General features: G+C 41.5%; 1 protein-coding gene across 2 annotated transcripts in view; it reads right to left on the reverse strand.

Annotated features, from left to right (window-relative positions):
- Positions 1-19933, reverse strand: part of ELAPOR2 (endosome-lysosome associated apoptosis and autophagy regulator family member 2) — a 182191-nt gene extending 162258 nt beyond the window's left edge. Inside the window, exon 1 of one of the 2 annotated variants that reach the window (XM_042916730.1) lies at positions 19831-19933. Coding sequence is in view for 1 of the 2 variants with exons in the window: in XM_042916725.1 (XP_042772659.1) it covers positions 15591-15626 (36 nt within the window). In the remaining variant the exon portion in view is untranslated. Of the gene's footprint in view, positions 1-15590; positions 17082-19830 lie in introns of those variants that run through there. The other variant, XM_042916725.1, reaches the window with a different exon arrangement.
- Between the last annotated feature and the right edge of the window lie 2829 nt (positions 19934-22762).

Here is a 22762-nt window from a genome sequence, read left to right on the forward strand (position 1 = left end):
TGTTAAATAAATGACACTTTGAGAAGTAAACTTTAGATAAGTCATTACAACCATCCATGGATGTACACTGGATATGTTACCTAGACCCTGTCCTCTGAGATTTCTAAAATGGAAATAATTCACTGGTCTGTGATTCTAACCCACAGCCAGGATGAGAACCACTTCATTAAACTGTAAGCTCCTTCAAGAAAAAATTTTTTTTTCATCTTTCAACCTCCAGCACAGCAGTTGAGAAAGTGAATAATAATGTCGATTAAATGAATTAATCCATGAGAAATGGTCATTTAGTCTTTGCTTGTATAGTTAACTAGTTTAACAAGTCTTTTCCATTGCCGTACATCATTAAAGGTTATGGCTCTTCCTTAATATGAAGAAAAATCTTCCTCACCATAACATCCACTCATTGGTCCCAGGTCAGCTGTCTGAAATATACTTGAAGTCCATTCTTCACAGGTAGCTCTTCAAAGATTTAAAAACATGGGGCACCTGGGTGGCTCAGTCGGTTAAGCGGCCGACTTCAGCTCAGGGCATGATCTCGTGGTCCGTGAGTTCGAGCCCCGCGTCGGGCTCTGTGCTGACAGCTCAGAGCCTGGAGCCTGTTTCAGATTCTGTGTCTCCCTCTCTCTGACCCTCCCCCGTTCATGCTCTGTCTCTCTCTGTCTCAAAAATAAATAAACGTTAAAAAAAAATTTTTTTTTTTAAAGCAATAGTAAGGAGCCCTTTTAATGGGCTTCTTCTCTAGTCAGGACAAATCAAAGCAAATGTAGGAGGTATTAGGCCCTAGATTCATTCCATCTGAGCAGGAGTATCTCAACCACATTATCCTGAATGATATTTAGAGATAAGTTATACCAGAGAGAGAGGAAATGGTTTTTCAGATGTGGCCACCAGCTTAAGCACGTTAGGATAGAAGTGCATGAGAATTCCTGAAAATTGGAATTGTGGTTAGATAGGAGGGTAAGACAGAGGGTTGAAACAGGAGAAAGTTAAGAGCACAAAGAGAGAGCTAAGAAAGATCTCCTGAGACCACGTGATAAAGGACTTTGTAGACCAAATTAAAATGATCCGTTTTATGACTTAGTGACATGGAGTTTACAGACAAGAAGGAAAAGGATCAATAACATCAAGTTGCTATTAGCCAATCAGAAGTGGAAGCAAGAAGAAAAACTAGTTTCAAGTACAAGGAAAAATAATTAATTTGGTTCAGAATGTATTTAATTTGGAGGCATCCAGGATGTCCCACTAGAGGTGTCTGTTAAGGAGTTGTAAATGTGCTTTTGGAATCCAGTGGAGAATTGGGCATTTAGAAGTTGGATTTAAGACTGATTTAAACAAAGGTTTAGGTAAGACAAGCAGTCAGATGAAAAATTTCAACAATGGTTCACCACAGTGAGACAGCAGGTGATATTCATCATTTGCTTGTTCAAAAGTGTTCATATTATACTCAAATCATGGACTCAAATGTATACTCAAATTGTGTGTAATAAGTAGGTATTACTTTTATTTACATAAAAATAAGAATAAAAGAGAATATGGCTAAGACTCAGAAAGTACATATATAATACAAAGAGAAGGCAACCAAAAGCACAACCCTGGGAAAACCACCACTTTCCAAGAAAAATAAGAAAAGAGGAGCTATCTAAAGAAGGAAAGATATTAATACGGGGTAATACAAGATTTCAGTGTCTTAGAAAGCAAAGTCAGCAGCCTGGAAACAGGGTTAATGCTGCAGAGAAATGGAGTATGATGAAGAATAAAGAAACCACTAATAATTAGGCGATGATTACTGACCACAAAAAGAGATTTAGGAAAATGATTGGGATAAAAGCCAGACTACACTGTGTGGGAAAAAAAGGTAGAAAACTGAAGAAATAAAGGTGAAGAGTCTGGTTTTGAAAGGAAGGACAGAAAAAAAGGGCAGAAAAGAAGGGTGGGTTTAAGTAATGGTCTTCCTGTATCCAGGTCCAAGCAGAGAGGGCAGAACTCACTGCTATCAAGACAAATGAGTCACATCATTCTCCCTGTCCTGGAAAAGTCATCAGCTACTGCTACAGAAGAAATAAACCCAAATAGGACAGATCAGCCAGTCTCACAATTATAGTTCCTATTAGTACCTTTAGCTTCTTTGGAGAAGAAATAAGAAAAGAAAAAGAGAAAAAAGAAGAAAGAAAGAAGAAAAGGGAAGGGAAGGGAGAGAGCAGGGAGGGTGGGTGAGAAAAAGAGAGAGAGAAAGAGACAGAAAGAAAGAGTCCCCAAAGTTTATGGAACCACTACTAGTCTAAAAGCATTCTTACTTTGTTCTAAATGTTCGGTTCTAGCCAACCGAATTCCTATCACCGGCCACCAAAAAAAGAAAAATGCAATTAAACCTAGCTATCTTGCTGGATTTTTATTTTGAAATATAATCTCAACTATTATATGAAACTAATGAATATATTTAATTGTCCTTCCAAATGAATACAAACATTACTCTCATCTAGAGAGTACACAAATGCTCATCACCATGATGAACTAAAAAAAAGTTCTCATTTTAGCTTCTGAATGCTTGGTGGGAGGTTTGCCTTCGTCCCTTGCACTCTGACAAACATTAATTGGCAATGAAATGATCTATAGGCAGACAGGCAGGCAAGTGGAAATAATCCCAACAAGCATATCTAACTAACTGAATGATTAGCTTTTCAAAAATCAAGATGTATCTGAAATAGCACTAAATACTCAGTAAAACAGAAAAATAAATTACCTCCCAGAATATCTCAGAACGTCAACATTTCTTTAGTGCTTACATTTACATTTTGGGCTGCTGCTGGCGAACTTTATAAACAACCCATTTGAAATGCTCGCTAATGAGTTCTTGATATTCATAGATTACATTATCATATTGGAGGTTAAGAATATCAAGTACCATGATTAGAACTATAGTATGTTAAAAATAGATATGCATATGTGGTATAGCCATACAATGGAATGCTACTCAGCAATAAAAAGGAACAAACTATTGAATACACCACAATGTGAATCAATCTCAAAATCATTATGCTAAGTGAAAACAGCCAGTGTAAAAAAAAAAAAAAAAAAAAAAAGAGAGAGAGTGAATGCCATTGAATTCTATTTATATGAAATTCTAGAAAATCCAAGTGGATCTATAGTGACAGAAAGCAGATCAGTGGCTGCCTAAGGACAGGGTGGGGGGAGGAGTAGATTATGAGGGGAAGCAAGAAACCTTTGGGGGTATTTGAAATGGCTATCTTGATTTTGGCATTCATTTCTTAAGTGTATACATACATCAAAACTTGCCAAATTATACACTGCATATTTATGTTGTTCAATGTACTTCAATTAATCTTCAATAAAGTTTTAAAAAGATTGAGGCAATTGTTAGCCTTCCGCTAAAATATCTGAATAACACTTTAGAGCAGTATTATTTACATATGTGCTTTTAAATGGGCTAATACGTCTCAAACACTTAGAACAATGCCTGGCCCACATAACTCTGATGTAAGTCTTTAAGGAAAAAGGGAATACAGAACAAAAACACTGAAAGAGTTGTGGTAAAATGATAGAACTATCGCCCATTGATTTCCATTCGGGATTGTCTTTGGTATACAGTGGTTTTTTTCAACAACAGGGTTCGGCCTTTTATGTTTGAAGTTTTACAGGCTTCTGGTTTACGATGTCATCAGACCCACACCCCTTGCTCTGGCTTAACTCTTCGGCATCCTCTATTCCCAGAACTGCACAGGGCAAGACAGAGACAGAACATGCACTACGTCCAGGGCCCGTCAGGTGTGCTTACTGGGGAAGAACCAAGAACAGCTCTCCTCCTTTTTTCTGTCTAAAAAAATTCTTCTTCCAAAAAAAATTTTCCTAAACAAGAATCTAGTTTAGACAGGATGAGCTCCCCCTCACTTGATCAGCCCAGCAGGACACAGTTTGCCAAACAACACAATTTGCACTAAGGACTCTACACAGACACCTCGTCCTCGAGACAAGGAGACCAGTGGCCATGGCCACCTACACACCTGTCTATGGCTGAAGCACAGCAGTACAGAGAGCTCATTTTGTTAAAACATGTGCAACACCAGGATCTACCTTGGAGCAGAGGATAGATTTCTAAAACACATGAGAAAGGGATTACTACCCTGAGAAAAAGGAATCTAAAAATGATGGACTAAAGGAGGAAAACATTATAAATAGTTGCTCGGTACACTTGGTAAGATTCCATGTATATCCTGACAGAAGCAGTTGTAAGGAACTAGAGGTACAAGCTCAGGGTAGGCAGAGTGGAAGGCAGTGAAGTTCAGTGGAAAGTGAGATCTCTGAGGACACACACATCCCAGGCTTAGGACTCACTACCTCTGACATCTTTCTCAAGGTATGAATTGCCTTTGAGCTTCAGTTTCCTCAACTCTAAAAGCAAAGGTATGGATAGCTGTGAGGATTACTGTTAATATAAGTAAAGTGCTTCGTACATTTCACTATTCAATAAATGGTACCGGTTATCAAGAAAATCTGGGACGCCTGGGTGGCTCAGTCGGTTGAGTGTCCGACTTCAGCTGAGGTCGTGATCTCATCGTCTTTGGGTTTGGGCCCTGCATCAGGCTCTGTGCTGACAGCTCAGAGCCTGGAGCCTGCTTCAGATTCTGTGTCTCCCTCTCTGTCTCTCTCTCTGCCTCTACCCTGCTCACACTCTGTCTCTTCCTCTCTCAAAAATAAACAAACATTTAAAAAAAATTTTTTTTTAGAAAGAAAATCAAAGATAATCAACAAAATACTAGAATTAACAAGACTACTCTATAACAAGATACACAATTTCCAAAAACCAATGGCTTTTCAGCCTATCAGGGGAAAATCAATTAAAAAATAAAATGGTAGGGGTGCCTGGGTGGCTCAGTCGGTTAAGAGTCTGACTTTGGCTCAGGTCATGATCTCCTAGTCTGTCAGATCAAGCCCCGCATCAGGCTCCATGCAGACAATGCAGACAATGCAGACCTTGCTTGAGAGTCTCTCTCTCCCCCTCTCTCTGTCTTTCCCTGCTCGTGCTCTCTTTCTCAAAATAAATAAATAAACAAACAAACAAAAAGATAAAATGGTAGGGGGAAGCTGCCATAAAAAAATAGTAACAAAAAACTTACAAATACAAAGTCAGTGCTCATGAAACGTACAGAATACTCCAAGAGCCAAAGGCAACTAGGTCTTCAAATGCGAAGATTACACTACAAAGATAACAGTTTTTCCAAATAAGTTAAAAGATTTAACAGAATCCAAGAGAAAATTCCAGTGAGATTTTTTTTAACTTTTCAAAATTATTCTGAAGTTGAACTTGAAGAGTAGTGAGAACAGCAGAAAAATATTTGAAAGAAAAGCAACAAGTATATTATAAAATCATATTACAAAATTCTGTGTGCAATCTTGGTAAAAATAAATAAATAAACAGCATACAAAGTAGCCCAAAAGAAATCAAATACTTTTGAGGATATGTATGTCACTTTTTATACATAAGAGATTAAAAAGAATGTATATACCCACACAATACATGGTACAGAAAACAAATCAATGGAGAAAGGATGAATTACGGGTTGTTCAAAATACTATTTAGGAAACCTGGTTATTCAGAAATAAAGTTAGATGCTTACCTTACATTAAGCACTGAATAAAAATTCTAGAGAAGTCAAAATGAGGGAATAAGTTCACAGCATAGAGTTAAATGAAAAAAAAAAAAAGATTACCAAACTATGTGCAGAATATTCCAATTTTGTAAACATACATGTATATTTGCCATGAAATATATGCAAAGACATATGAAATATGTGATAGAGACAGGGTTTCCTGATGGTTACAAATGTGAGCAATGGGGCAGCAGCTGGGGTTCACAGGTACTAATTCTACCAAGCTGGAAGTATTAGGACCAATCTCATTAGAGTCTGGAAGATGAATTCATCAATTAGTAAATGAAATGCCCTAAAATTGTTCCTATTGTTCTTTTTATTAATTTTTCCTACTACAAATGCTAAAATGTTAAAAGTAATGTGCTTATTTGGTTAAATTATGAGTATTTTTATTGCCTCATTTTTCTAGAATGCACACGTACTGCATTTAATTTTCAAAAGGTCAAATGTAAAAAAAAGACATCGTAAAAAAAATAGAGCAAATAGTGTTAATATTTACCTGCTCTTTAGATACAGAAGCACTTCCCCAGCATACCAAGCTCAGATATGTTTAAGCATCAACAGTTATTTAGTTCAAGTTATTTCCTAGTATGCATTATTGATATGCCCAAGAATTACCAAATAGAAGTCGGCATCAGACTTAAATTTCAAATGGCCAATTTTTTCCACTCTCCATTTTAGGATGTTACATTAAACACCAAAGGGCAATTGTTTTATGTTTACACGGTAGCAATCTTAGGATAAAGTGTTAAATATGACAGCTTAAGAAGGAATGTGTCCTAGAACTAAAGCGTCGAGGATAAAGATTTCTCTTCTTACTTGTTACAAGAGGAATGTATGTAACTTGAACAGTCATTGAACTGTCCCTTAAAGCCACCATATGAATATAGGCACACAGTAGGGAACCAGAACTCATCATTCCCACAGATGTGACCTAGGCCATCAGCCTGCCCAAAAGAGGAAACCTGCAACTTCCAAAGTACAAAGAAGCAGTTCATGACGATACTGACATAAAACACCTTCTCGGATGAACTAAAATCTGCACCCTTTTGTCTACTACCCACCAATCCTAATACCATCCTCTAAAAGAGCATTATATTAATGCTTCTAATACGTGATGGCACATAATGCATTTGAAGCTATCATGATTCCCTCAAGTTTTCTCAGAGCTACCCAGCCTCAATTCCTTTGGTCAGTCATCAAGTATTTGGACATACCTTCTAAATACTTCATTTCCTAACTGGCACGTCAAGTCAACATCGCCATATGTCAATATCCCTCTTCAAATATTACTCCTAAATTGAATCACTAACCTAAGTTAAACGTCTACCTTCTGTGAGCCAAGTACTCTGCTCTTATTAATAGAGCCTAACACACACACCATCAGTGCTTTTAGCAGCCACGTGACATCTGTGGCTTCAAAAGTACTTTTAAGCAAGACTTCTTCATCCTTTTTCAGCAAGACTTCCTCATCCTATGCTTAAACAACTAAATTTCAGAACCCAAAAGGACAGTCTATACTTAGAACAATTATGTTTGCCCATTATTCTAGCCTTTCAAATCATCTTGAATCCCAATTCTGCTTTCCAAGTCATTAGGCATCTTTCCCAGATTTCTGACTTTACAAAATTTGGCTAAGCCTTCCCAAAACCAAAACATCGATTAAATAGTAAAACAACAACAACTCAAAGATTAGATACTAAGACCAAAGGTACACTAGGCCCCCAGCCGTGGTTTTGCTTTTGGTGGTTTCAGTTACCCATAAGCAACCAACCCCAAGGCAGACGATCCCCCTCCTGATGTATAACCAGAAGGTCAATAATAGCCTAATGCAACGTTGTCATTCACCTCACTTCACCTGATCACGCAGGCCTTTTATCATCTCACATTATCACAAGAAGGGTGAGTACAGTACAGTGAGATAAAGAGAGATCACATTCATGTAACTTTTACCACAATATACTGTTGTAATTGTCCTATTTTATTATTGTTGTTAATCTCTTACACAAAATGTATAGCACTTTGTCACAGGAATGTATGTACAGGAAAAAACACAGTATATATAGGGTGCAGTACTGTCCAGGGTTTCAGGCATCCACTGGGGGTCTTGGAATATATCCCCTGTGCATGACGTGGGGACTATAGTACTACACTGAACACCTCCCTCCAGATTGGCATCAATTCCTTAAATTAATAACCTTAGGGTACATTTGGGTTCAAATAGCCAACAATCTGCCTAGTGATACGATCATTCAGCATATACTTCTGCTTCTTGCCCACAAGGATATGATGTTTCAAACGCCTGATTAAACATCAAGCAACACCACGTGGGTATCATCCTCCAGATTTCCTGGTGGTCAGCTACCCCTTCAATCCTCAACCAGCTTCTGTGCTATCACCGTATCGGCTGTGCCTTCTCAGTTTCCTTCTCAATTGCTTCTGGCTCAGCTTGCTTTTTACATGCCGGCGTTTCCCAGAGCCCTCTCCTCAGCACACTGCTCTTGCTGCCTGCTAAGAGCTCAGGTGACCTCATCAACGCCAGTGGCTTCAAGTACCTCTTATGTGCTTGTGGCTTACACGCTGTCTCTCTGTTGCACTCGCAGACATCCAGCTGTCTCTGGGAGAGCGCTATTTGGAAGTCCCTTGGGCACTTTAAACTCACGATGCCAATAATGAACTCATCCTCTTTCTTTCAGCCACCTGGCCTCCTCCTCCTAAATGTTCAGTCTCAATGAAAGGCTAAGCATCTACCCAGCAGCCCAAGGCTAAAGCCCTAGCAGTCCCTGGAGGCTGCGATGTATCATTGAATACTACCACTACCCCGCTCTGTCAGCTGCCCAGCTCTGACTTCTTGTTCTCCCCATGGGAGAGGCAGCTGTCCCCTACCTGATCTCCCTGCCTCCAATAAGATCCCTCCTTCCTCATCCTCCATTTACCAACAGAATAATCCTAACCTGATGTCAGTGGCTCCCCATAGCTTTCCTGCCTTCCCCACAACCTAGCCATCTCTTGCCACTCCTACCCACGTGCCTTCACTCTAGCCCTTGAAATGGTCGTAGGAGTTAAGTCCTCTGTGCTGTTACACAACCTACTTTCTCTGACCGAGAAATGCTGGCCTCTGTGCATTCCAGAAAGCACTTCGGGAAATCTTTCAAAACTCAGCTCCAACAGGACTTTCTCTGAGGCCAGGGTTCCTTAATCTGATTCAGTCGCCCCTTCTCCTTGCTTCCGTGTAACCCTGTGCACAACTCCCTCATAGCATGTAACCCATCTGTACTGTAATAATCATAGACTTAGGCATTATTGGTTTCCCAGTGAAAGAAATACAGGATATGAACTCATTACATGCTAGATGAACAGATAAACATATGAATGGCCACTGAAAAAGAAATAACACAGAATGAAGTAGGACGATCTTGAAATTTCAAAAACACAATCTTAGAACAAAAGACTGTCATTCCAAGCCCAAGAATTCTTAGTCATTTTGCAGTTGCTTTAGTATTTTTGTCAGCCAAACACATGATAGACTTCATTTATTGGAGGAATTTAGTAAGGTACTATGTACCAAACAACAGTGTTTTTAAAAATTGAATATTTTCCTAGGGGCGCCTGGATGGCTCAGTCAGTTAAGCATCTGACTCCCAGTTTCAGCTCAGGTCATGATCTCACAGTTTATGAGACCAAGCCCCACATGGGACTCAAGGCTGAGAGACTGGAGCCTGCTTGGGATATTCTCTCTCTCTCTCTCCCCCTCCCTTCCTCCCTCTCTCTCTCAAAATAAACTTTAAAAAAGTAAAAATTAAAATAAATAAAAATTAAATTTATTGCTATTTTATGTGTTAAGTAATTCTATATATTTTTAGACCATATATTTTTACAGTCTAAATAACTAATTGCTTTCTCTGGGTATTATATTATCTCAAGACATGTGGACAGGAAAAAATTCTAGAGAAATATATTTTCAGTGTATACTGAATGGTATCCTTACTACAATGAGGAGCTTATATATGTAAGAAAAACATTAAATGAAAATACCTAAACAGAAAATTCTCCAAAAAACTAAGTGATATGAAAAATATTGACTCTCAGTAGTGATTAAAGAAATGTTAATTACATCAGTGAGACAGCATTTTCCACCATCAAGTTAGTAGCAATAAGTAACAATTTCCAGTGTTGCCCAGGATATACTTCACATTCTTTGACCTAAGATTTTTGCTGCAAGTAATGTATCTTCAATAGTAAGAAACTCAGACAATGTTTTATGTTATTATAACATTTGTACATTACAAACAATTAAAAACCTCAGCACCCCAAATTAAATATACTCATTCATTCAAGAAGCATTTATTAAGCATTTACTGTCTCAAGCCCTGTTTGAAATGCCAGGGATAAAGTAGCTTATTTTCAAAGAGAAAGAGAGAGGAAGGGAAGAAGCAACTGGCTTGTCTTGATGGAGCTTGCAACTTATTGGGGGGGGGGGGTCATAAAAACAAAACAAAAAAAAATATATTATAATGGATGCTGAAAAGTGCTGTGGAGAAAAATGAAAGCACAAAATGAGGATAGAAAGGAGGAGGTTGCTATTTTTAACAGGAGTCCCGAGAAAGCCCTACTGAGAAGATGACAAGTGAGTAGAAACCTGAAGCACATGAGGGAGAAAAGCCAAATAGCTGAATGAAGGAAGTTGCAAGCAGAGCAAAGCAGAGGCCCTGAGACAAGAGCTCACATAACACATTCTAGAAAGAGCAAGGAGACTGGAGAGGCTGAAGCAGAATTAAGAATGGAGAGAGTCCTATGAAACAGGCTTTCTCAAGCGTCATTAGAGGCTTAATGGGAAGTTGGACCACACTGGGTCCTATAAGCCACCAGCTTTGGTTCTGAATGAAGCCTTCAAAGAGCTATGAGTAGTAGAATAACCCTTTTTTGGACTTATGTTTTAATGTGATCTCTTAAGGGCTCTGTTGAGATTAAACTAAAGGAGATCTAGACGGGAAGTTATAATCCAGGCAAGAGACGATGGTGGTGTGGCCCAGAAGGTGAAAAGTTCTGATGCTAACTATATTGAAGCAGGACAACAGAGTTTGCTGACAGACTGGATATAGGAAGTAGGAGAAAAAGAAGTCTGTGGAGACTCTAAAGTTTTAGGCCTGAGCCACTGGAAGGGAGGAGTTCTCATTAGAGGAAATGGGGAAAGAGTAGGTTTGGAGCAGTTTCAGGAGCTCAGGTTCAAACGTGTCAGGTTGGAGTTCAACTATCCAAGTGGAGACACCAAGGCTGTGCAAGCTGGGAATCCAGGGAAAGGTCCAGTGAGGAGAGATGTAAATCTGAGAGCTGTCCACATGTAGATAGTATTTAAAGCTAAGAAACTAGACGATACCACCAAGAGTGTGAGGATGACCAAAAAAAAAAAAAAAAGAAAAAGAAAAAGATAGGAGGGCCAAGGATTAAGCCTGGAAAGCCCCAGTGTAAGGCAATCAGGGAGATGAGACAGAACCAGTAATGACTGAAGAATCACAGTGTAGAGAGACACCAAGACAGTGAGGTGTGCCTGAAGCCAAGTAAAAGTTTTAGTGGTGACAGAGCAACCAAGTCCAGGGCTTCTGACAAGGCAGGGAAAGGTGAGGAACAACAGCTGGATTTAGCAAAGAAAAGATCATCGTTCACCTAGACAAGAGCATATGCAGTGAAATGGTGAAGTAAATGACTTACAAGCAAACAAAGGTAGACATTCAAATGATGCAATATTTTGCAATATATTACATATTAAGATATTTATAACTATTATGGACATATTTACAAAGAAGTGTTAGTGGCATTGGAAAATGGTTATAACAAGAGAGGAAAAGACACAACACAAGCTCGCTTGTGGTTTTGAAAAGAAAAATAAAAAAAGAAAGAAAATGTGCAAGTGGAAATGTGCTAAAACATTAATACCAGATATCCCCAAGTGGAAGAACTACAGCTGACTTTTTTTATACTTTATTTTCTAAAATTTTCACAACACACAACCTCAATAATTAGAAAAATACCCCTAGGGCCGCCTGGGTGGCTCAATTGGTTAAGTGCCCAACTTCGGCTCAGATCATGATCTCGCACTTCCTGAGTTTGAACTCCACATCAGGCCCTGTGCTGACATCTCAGAGCTTGGAGCTTGCTTCAGATTTTGTGTGTGTGTGTGTGTGTGTGTGTGTGTGTGTGTGTGTCCCTCCCCCACTCATGCTCTGTGCCTCAAAAATAAATAAAATGTTAAAAATTTAAACATGAAAAAAAAAGAATACCCCTATACAATACTTTTGTAAGTTAACAAATTTCTTATCCACCTCCTAGCCCTTTCATACTTCAGTCCATCCCTTCAGAAACACTGTTTTTAACTTCAACGTGCATAATAACTGCTATCTGCATTGCATTAAAATTTACAAAGCATTTTCAAATTCATTAGATTCTCCCAGTAACTCTAATGTAGATAAGGCAGGAGTTACTATATTCATTTTCAGACAAAGAAAGACTCAAAGAGAATGATTTGCACATGGTCACATAACACGGTGACCGAGTACAAATTTGAATATTGATTGCCCACTTTTGATACTACACCTACTCTAACAAGAAGACACTTTGCAGTTAGAGCAAAGTATACACACCACTCTCCTCCTCTTAAGTAGCAAACATTGGAAAACATTAACCAAAAAGGCTGACCATACTTTCTTTATATTACCATGTTTATCTGTTCCAATGTCTATTTCAGAGAGAAACACTTATTAATTCCCATGTTTCCGTCTTCCCTCAGGCCTTAGGCTCCTAGAGAGGGATGACAAGGTCCTCTGCATCCTGTATTAGCAGCAGCATCCTGCCTAGTACCTGGTGTACAGAAGATAACAGAGAAATGCTTTCTGATACACTTCAGGCTAATGGGAGGAGCTCACGCCCCACTGGATGTGATTATTGCAGGAGTTTCTAAAATGCCCTGCAGAAACAGCAATCAGCTTGAGTTATAGCTGAAGGAGTTTTAACGATGAAACAGATCCCTGGGTTTAAGGCAGTAAACTGTACTCCTCCCCTTCTAACTAGGACAGTTCAGGGTATAACATAACCCTGAAGAGCTGGCTGCAACAAAGATTGCTGGGCCACAACCCCAGGGCTTCTGATTTAGCAGGCTGTGTGCAAGGCCCAAGAACTTGCATTTCTTACAAGTTTCCAGGTAATGTTAACACTACTAGTCCTATGATCCCACTTTGAGAACCACTGACCTAGAGAAAAGACCTATAAAAGTGAAGATGTGAATAAGCAATAAATAGTATCCTGAACTCCAGAGCTATAAACTGAGTTGAGAATAGACTTCAATATATTCTGATCACTGGGTTTTTATTTCAGTGTCTTAAATCTGGTACAAATGAGAGAAGATGTCAATTAAGATTAAATGTACTATAAAGATCAATTTCTTTTTATAATTTAAAAAGTGGAAGCCACCCACACTACTTTACTTTCAAGGCAGTGATCAGTGCTGCCAGAAAAGAGGACCTACATCTTACTCATCTTTAAAACCCCTAAAGTGTCTTCAACGTAAAGATATTTAATCACTGTCTGTTGAAAAAGATGATGAAATCCTGCCCTCAATGAGCATATCATGTACTTGGGGGGAGTGGGGGAGGATGTTCCGAGCCTCTGGTAAAGCATATGACCTTTGCATGACTTAGAAAATGATGTCTCTTCTGGACTATAAATTGGGAAAAGGTATTCCTTCCTGCAGATGGATGCCCACCTGTGCCAGGACAGCTGGCTGGCTACATGCACACAGGACAGATTCTAGCTCTTACTTGCCCCCCTAGCTGGGTGCCCTTCTTCAGGGCACAACTTACCCAACCGTACAGGATGGTCCTGTGCGTGCAAAACATTTGTAGAACAGCATACACATGCCCGAGAGTAAACAATGGGCTGCGACTAGAACTCAGAGAAAAGATCCTTTGTCTTTAGCAGTTAAGGGGTTGAGGCGTTAAAGAAGGATACAGGAATTAATCCTGGCCGGGCAGCTTCCTTTGTCTGAGATGTTCTATCGCCACCAAGCACAACCTTCATCCAGCAAACCCCTACCCTTCCTTTAGGACTGGGCTTAAACGTCCTTTCCTCGGGAATCCCCTGACCCTGGACTAGGAGAGCTATACACCCGTCCTGCACACAGCAAACCACACCACGATGGTAAACATGATTGTATGATGGGCTATGTTGTTTCCATTCTGCCCTCACAAGATTATAAAGCTCAGTGTGGGCAGGGCCATATGCATGGTGCACCATTTCACCACCACCAGTAGCTGGTAGTTAAGTACACAATAAATATGGGTTTAATAATGAAATATTACAGGTAGCTTAGATTAAGAAATGCAAAAAGGGACAAGAAATATCCATGGTTTCTTCAATGGGGAGGAAAAGGCAACCCAAATTTGGCTGGTGTTTTCTGACAATAAAGAAGAAGATCCAAGGCACTTCTGAAGAATGCACTATGATAGGAAAATGTGCCACTCTATACTATGCTCTGCTATTTCCATCCCTTGTGCTAAAATATGACACTTCACAGAACTGTCAACTCTTAGTTTTACATTGTAAATATTGATGGTGTGAAGACTTGTTCGCATTTGCCTAAAACATGAGAAACGGTTCTCAGCGGAAGGACTTGAAATGGAAAATTCACCTCCACAAGCCTCGCAGAAAAGATTATCTCAACTGCTTGAAAACAGAGGCTGGGTCCTAACCCCTTTCCGGGCAGTGTGACTTTAGAATCTCTGACACCCTCCCCCACAGCTCATGACCTTCAGGGACCACCTGCTCAAAGTTTCTCAACTGTTGCCATCCGAATCTGAAACAGAAGATATGGCCATTTGCAATTCTCCTGATTTATGCAGACGTGGAAGACCCAATCTCTTACCTAATCTACAAATGCTGTATAATAAAGTTCTGCTCTATCACCCCTGCCTTGCCTCTCAGTTGATACTCAAGCTATCCCCACCGTTCCACAGGAACCACTCTGGCATTGAGCACCAACAACCTGATGGTCAGATTCAATATTCTATTTAATCCTCATCTTACTGTAGTTTCTTTGGGCAACTGACACCACAACCACCCCTTTCTTCTTCGAAGGCTTTTCTCACCTTCCTCACACTCTGTACAGTCCATTTCCCTCACACTAGCATTACTTACATGTCTCCTTTGCGGATGCCTTGATTTCTACCGCCTTTAATGTTAGTAAAACCTTACCTTTCATCCTCTTTGTTCCCACTCTCTGGACGAGCATCCAATCCAGCAGTTTCAACCATGTCTTTTGTTCAAGTTCAAGTGAACTTGAACAGACCCCTGAGAAACAAAGCCTGATACCCAACTGCCTAATGACCAACTCTACTTAAAGTCAACCTCTCCAGAACCAAGGTCGTCATCTTGTCTTCCTCACTTTCATTCTCAAGGAGGTTAGAGGCACCATCTTCTCCTCAAGCCAGGACCTTTCATTCCCTCACCCTCCACATCCACTTACTGAAAATTCTACCTTCTCCCAGCATACCCACTGTGCTATCTTCATGGCTGCTTCTTGGCTGAGGTCCATTATCCTTTACCTGGACTATTACAATTGCTCCTAGCAGGTCTTACCCCTTTCTATCTCCTAACCCTCTAATATGGATTCCATATTGTTGCCAAAGTAGAGCATACTTTATTGCTCCTGATTTTTACATCCTTCTATTGCTCCCCAACACCCACCAAATGAAGACCAGCTTATTAGCATGATATGGAGTACCCTATGATCAAGCTGCTTCTGCTTGCCTCGCAGACTCATCTCTCACTAAACTCTCCAGAGCATGCTGTATTCCAGTTACAAGCTGTTTTGTCTCTCTGCCCTTTTTCAACCTATATTCTACACCAGAGGTGTCCTTTCTAGCCCACACTCACATATGATCCTTGTCCACTTGGCAAATTCCTCTTCATCTTTCAGGTCTCATTCACTTCCTCTACAGGGCATTTTTATGATCTTTCTCACTAGATGTGACATCCCCTTTCTCCTTTCATGGCACCCAATCACTGCAATTGTTTACATTTCTGTCTCACCCTTACCCAATTAAATTTTTTTTTAATTTGTAATTTCACATCATCTGACATGTCGCCTGGCACATAGTATAAGCTCAATAAATGTCTGTGGAATAAAATCTGTTGGCAGGACATTATCATCCTCAAGATTCAGAGACCAGTGGAATCGTATTATGCAGGATTTGAGAGCAGTGAACTAAGAATCAAGCTATTTTCTGATTTAATTTTCAAAATTTAAATAATGCAAACATAATCCACTTACTTCTGTTCTTTTTACTCTCATAACTCTATCTTCTAATACTTTACTCCAATTCTGAATCATCTGTTGGCCTTTATCATTTTTTCCTCTGGCAGTTCCATTAAGTCCTATTATTCAATGAGTCAAAAATTCCATTCCATTCAATTCTTGGATAAGCCTATCCTCTGAAGAAGCTCTGAAATCTCCCCGTAGACCCTTTCTGAAATATCACAATCTAGGTCTACTAATCCAGCAATAATCAACTCTCACATTTATATAGATTTATTTTTCCTTTAATATATAGTAACTTCATCCTCACAACAGAAAAAGGTAGGTCAGTTTTTATTACTGTCATTTTACAAGCAATGAACTCGGGCCAAGAAATCCATAGGATGCTTATCCTTCATAACTTTCCCCACACACAGGCCTGAGAAATTAATTCTGCACATTCTGATGTCCAGTCTTCATTTTTTTTTTCTTTAAGCACCATTTACCCAAGTCACATCCTGTTGTCCTCCCTCTGCTGGCACACTGACTTTACGTTTTATTTCTGTCTCCCAACCTATAGCTTTCCTGTCGATACCTGTGCTTCCACTCTACTGATCTGATCACCAGCTGAGTATTCCAAAGTAATCTTTTTTCTCCCTTTTTTGGCTCCATCATCCAATGACTTGACAAAGTAAGTTGTATTTTATGAGTTTCACCCCTGAGTCCAATGCTCTGCAAAAATCTAAGCGAAACTTTATCCATAACCCAGTTGTCTTTTTTTTTTTTTTTTTTCCTGAACTCCAGCAATTATAACTTGACTAGTCCCAGGACAATTTTCTGTGCTCTTTTTCCTTCCCTTGCTTTCCTCCAAAACCAAGCAAGGAAAATCAGAGTCTATGTAACTCAGTTAATCATGACTACTTTTATAAAAATACTGATCAATGAGGGTGAAACTCAAACTCCTGGGGGAAAAAAATATCAGGTTTAGAATTACAGATTTTTCCATCATTTTCAACATTCTCTCAGATTATTGAGAGCTGGCCTTTGTTTCCAGCCTCTGACCCCACTCTTACAATCCTCCCCAGCTCACAGTTCTGTTCTAGTGTGTGCCATTCACCTCTGTTTCTTTCTTTTTTAAGTTTATTTATTTTAAGAGAGAGAGCATGCGCACACATGGAAGGGGCAAAGAGAAAGGGAGAGAGAGAACCTCAAGCAGGCTACTTACTGTCAGTGCAGAGCCAGATATGGGGCTCAAACTCACAAACCATGGGATCATCACCTGAACCCAAATCAAGAGTCAGTCACTTAACCAACTGAGCCACCCAGGTGCCCCACCTGTTTGTATTACTAAATAGTGGAAAGGGACAAATGGGCAAGACTGAACACAAAATACTTACTTTATGTCTGTGCTCACAGGAGTTTGGCCTACAATTCCACACCTCTACTTCAGAGGACACCTCCCCCCTACCTCCCAGGACAAGCAGACCCTTACCCTCAGAGCCTGAAAAACACCTGCCCTTCTCCCTTTGCTCTCAAAAATAATGTCAGAGAGAAACCGTGATCAATTCTATAAAACTGTCTCAGCTAGTTAGACCAGATGGCCAGGAGCAAATTTAGCCCCTATGATCCTGCTTGGCCCCTCCAAATTCCAAAGAAAGCTCTAACTCCCCGTCAGTCATCTTACAAATGTTGCCAGTCATCAGAGAGAATATAAATGGATCTGTGCATCACCATTTCTAAAAACACAACGAGCCACAGGCAAGCTCAATACAACCCTCCTCTATGAGTCATTTATTCCCACTTTTGGGGGGAAAATTCAAACGAGACCTCAAGGAATTGAGTCACATGCAATTTCTAAAGTTAGTGCAACAAAGAGTAGAATTAATTGAAGAGAAACTTCCTCAACTTTTTGGCACCTTCCTGCCTTTCATTTCAGTATTTCTTTGTTAGGCTGCAGACTCCTATTCTGTTCTTTCTAGGTGTACCTGTGTGGTCCATGTGGTCATCTAAAGGATCAGATGGGACACCTGGGTGGCTCAGTCAGTTAAGCATCTGATTCGGCTCAGGTCATGATCTCGCAGTTTGTGGGTTCGAGCCCCACGTCAGGCTCTGTGCTGTCAGCTTGGAGCCGGGAGCCCACTTGAGATTCTGTGTCTCTCTCTGCCCCTTCTCTGCTTGTTCTCTGTCTCTCTCTCTCTCAAAAATTAACATTAAAAAAAAAAAAATTTAAAGGATCAGTCTAGTTGTAGTGACCAAAAAGCATCACTCCATTGGCCATGTCTTTCACCCTGAAGGTTCAAGTAGATTCCTCATTACTAAGAATTAGTGTTACAAGACTTCTCATTTCAGAAAAAAGAAGTATGTTGTGTATATTGAAGCCGGGGGCTGGAGGTAAGGCTTTAGGTTTGTCCTGTTATAACTGTTCAACCTGAGGATATCCAAGAAGCAGCTTCCCATGGAAACGTGGAGGAACGGATCATTCCCAAGTGATAGGTAAAGTTGGAGAACACAGATTACACTACTAATTATATTGATAAACTCTGAAGTTAAACACAGCTGTTTGTTGAGCACTTGCCCTGATTTCCCCAATTGCAATGCTCTGCGTGCTCCCACACGTGCCTTTGATCTGATTCTCTCTCATTTCAGTCTGTCCTGGGACTTGTACTATGGGAGAGGAAGATGAAAATCCAAGGAAGATGGATGAGGTCCAGAACACAAATACTCTACAGTTCAAGCCTGGGTAAAATTCAGAAGTTACAGCATTCACACACAAAGGAACTGTGTCTGGCCATTCTTCCCAGAGGGGCTATGGGCTAACCTATTTTTGCTACAAAAATTAAAATGACCCATCACCCTGATTCCTAACAATCTTCCTAAAAACAGTATTCAATCCTCATATCCTGCCCAACGTAATCACTCAAAGTAGGTCAGAAATGTTGCTTCCTTCCCCTCATTGATTTTCATTAAGAGGATGGACTTTCTGGAACACTAAAAGGAAAGATAAACACCCAATACAACTACCAATGACACCCCCTGTAAATTTTTGGCACATTAAGTCCAGCTCCCCTCAAAGCAAGAGAAAATCTCATCACCCATAATTATTCTTTCTGGCTGTAAATCAACAATAATCTCGAACCACAAAATAAACAGTGGCAATGCTTCATCCAGATGAACACCTCCCAAAAGGAGCATATTCACTCTGTCTTTTCTAATTTTCTAGATCACCAACCCGCCTCTTCTCTAAGTACACACTCTTTTATTCTCCCTAATTCATATCCATATTTTGCCAGAAGGATGCCAAGTGATACCACACACTGGCTTAGCAAGTCCCCAGGGCCTCATCAGGAAGCTGAGCGCGGGCGAGGGGGAAGAAGGGGTTGGTAGAGACCCCACAAGGTCTAGGGGAAGCCAGGGGACTGGAGAAAGGGCGAGGAGGGGCGGGGAGCGGGGGGAGCGGGAAACCCTCCTGTGGCAGTATCTGGCTCTCTGCAAGAGCTGTGAAGAGACAGGTCTCCAAATCCCAGCAGCGGGGCTTCCCCAGTCTCCCCGCCATCCCACTCGCTGAAATCTCTCCCAAGGCCCCAGGTCCTCAAGCCTGGCACTCTGAAGAGGGCGCCGCAAAGTCCTTCAGTGCCCTGAGAACAGGAGCGCGAACGGAAAAAGCATCACCCAAAAGACAGCAAAGCCACACACCCTCTCTCGGCCAGCCTCCCGGGGCGGGCAACTTCATCCCTGCCACAAACCAAAGCCCCTGTCCCCCAAGGAAGGCAAAAGGCGACGGCGGGGAGGGGGACGAACGGGCACCAGCCTCGCCCCTATCCTCCCGCTGGTCCTCCCCCTCCCCCGCAAACTCCAGGTAAAGGACCAGGTGCGGCTCACCTCCAGGCAAGGAGGAAGCGGGCGGCCGGAGGAGGAGGGCAGGTCCCCAGCCCAGGCCGCCCGGCAGCCGGCGAGCGCCCAGCAGCAAATCCAGGCGGGGCTCCAGGGCGGCGAGAGCCCGCAGCGGGGAGCCCCCGCCCGCCGCCCCCGGCCCCTCCCCCGCGCCGGCCCCGGGGCGAGGAGCCGCATCTCCGTCCCGCTGCGGTCGGCCGGCCGGCAGGAAGGCAGCCTCCCCGGGTGGGGCGCGCTCGGCTCGCCGCGCGCTCGCCCCCTGCCCGTCCGCCCGCTGACAGCTCGGCTGCGCTCGCTGCCGGGCAGCCGGCGCCGGTGCTCCCGTCACGCCGGAGGGAGGGACCGCGGGGCGCGGGCGCGGCGCGGGGGCGGGACGCGGGGCGGAGACGCGGGGGCCTGGGCGCAGGTGGCGCGGGCGGGGGCTGCGGCCCGGCGGAGCGAGTCCAGTCCGGAGGGGGCTGCGCCGCCGCCGGGCCCGCGCCTCGCGACGCCGCGGAGGGCGAGCGAGGTCGGGGCCCCCCTTGGTGTCCCCGGTCCCCGCGGCCCGCCAGGAGGGGCCCTCCAGGGATGGAGCCAGAGTAAAACACTGGACACCAGGATATTGTTTATCCGGCGGCGCCGTTTTAAAACCTCCCAACTGACCCGCATCACACACACTCCCAGATGCGCCCTAGGAACAGCCCTGGGTGAGCATCCAAGCTAGAGGGCGTCAGATCGATTTTTTGGTGATTAGGGTTTGCGTGATATGGCAGGGAGGAAAGGGGAATGAAATATCGATGCAGTTGGTGACTCAGTTTTCTCACCTGCTTAACGAAAACAGTGACCATACCTACCCCCGAAGGGTTGTGAAGAGAATTAAATTAATCGACGTGCATGAAGCACTTAGGGCAGTGCCTGGCAAGCAGTAGATGCGGCACGGGTTGGTAGTAATAGTAACCACAAGTACGGCTACGCCTCGGGTCATTTCATGGGAACCGTATCACCTTGGGCAAGAAACCCCTTTCGTTTCTGGAGGAAGCAGTTTTTCCATAAGTACGATTACTGGGGTGGTCTTCATGTTTTCTTTCATTGAAAACATACTGAACTGGGTAGTGGACACCAACTGGTGCACGAAATGGGCATGATGCCTTCCTCACTTTGGGGGATCCCAGAGGTCCCTTCTTGGCCTGCAATTCTGTGATTACATGAATTATCCTGTTATTCAACAGGAGCACCCAAGTTTCTGAAAATTGCTCTCTCTCTCTCTCTCTCGTCTGGTTGTAATAATAATGCATGTTTATTGTAACCATTTTGGAAAATACTTAAAAGCATCGGGAAGAATGTAAAAATTAGTAGGGATCCCACCAATGAGACAGGACACGGTAATGGTATTAGCATCTCGAAGACGTTTCTTCATGGTCTTTTAACTGCCTGTGTACTACAAAACTAGAATTATAATCCGTAACTTCTATTTTCCCTTAACAAGGTGAATATTTTCTCAAGTCATTGAAGTCTCTGCCAGCACAGCTCTTTTTTTTTTTTTAAGTTTATTTATTTTGAGAGAGAGAGGAGGGGGGAGGGGGAAAGACAAAGAGAGAGGGAGAGAGAATCCCACGCTCAAACGTGGGGCTCCAACCCAGGACCTGTGAGATCATGACTGAGCTGAAACCAAGAGTCAGATGCCTAACTGACTGAGCCACCCAGGCACCCCTCTGCCAACACAGCTTTAATAGTTGTCTGATAACGTCTGCTCTTTGGAGATAACATGATTTTCTATCAGATATTAGGCATTGTTTCTCAAGTATTTGATGTTATAAATAATTCTAGAATGACTGCCATTGGTACATAATCTGTTCACACCTCTACTTTTAATTTCCTATGATGCCTTTCTGCAATTGATGTCATTGGATAGCGTTGTGTGTGTATTTTTAGGTTTTGATGAACAGTGCACAAATTCCCAAATTCCAAAAATTTTGTATTAATTGTTTCCAGCAGTTTGAGTATTTCTTTCACATCATTCTAGATTGTAATAAAACTTTAGATATTTACCATTTTGGTAGAAGATGAAAATGCTATCTTATTAGTATTTTTAAATGTATTTTTACAATATGTGACATTAAATAGTTTTTCATATGTATTTTTACTGACTGTATATTTCCTTCTCTTGTCAGTGCACATGAACTTTCCACTGGCACTCTGGCTATTTTTCCATTAAAGTTCCATCTTTTTTTATTGGTTTGTAAGCAATCTCTTTTAATTTTTTTTTTTTAATTTTTATTTGAGAGAGAGAGAGAGAGAGAGAGCAAGCAGAGGACGGACAGAGAAAGGAAGAGAGGAAATCCCAAGCAGGCTCCTCACAGTCAACCTCGAGCCCTATGCAGGGCTCCAACTCGATATCCGTGAGATCACGATCCTGAGCCAAAACCAAGAGCCAAATGCTTAACCAGCTGAGCCACTCAGGCACCCCAGCAATCTTGTAAGTTTTGTGTACCACACCTTGTTTACCACATATGTCACAAATACATTTCTGTGTTTGTAGTCTTTTAATTTTGTTTCAGGTGGCCTTTTTTGCAGAAGATTGTCATTTTTATGTACTCAAATATAATGTTTCTTTTTGTGATTTCTTCTTATGTTTTATCTTCAGAGACACCTGTGCTTCTACAGATCGTGTAAATGATCCTATAATTTCTTATTTAGTTATTTTCTTTTTATATATTTGTTATTCTTTAATCCATCCAAACTGTGTGAGTCAGATTATATATATATATATATTTTTTTTTTATCTGAGCAAGACTTAACAACATGGCTAATGGATAGTTTCTTTCCTTGTAAAAATAAAGATTGTCCTACTCGATGCACATAGGTTACGTGACAATTACAGATTTTCCAGTGAGACATATTATCACTGTCAATAAACAATTTTCTCATTAATAACAAAGTC

The sequence above is a fragment of the Panthera leo genome, chromosome A2, assembly GCF_018350215.1.
Source record: "Panthera leo isolate Ple1 chromosome A2, P.leo_Ple1_pat1.1, whole genome shotgun sequence".
NCBI classification, from domain to species: Eukaryota; Metazoa; Chordata; class Mammalia; order Carnivora; family Felidae; genus Panthera; species Panthera leo.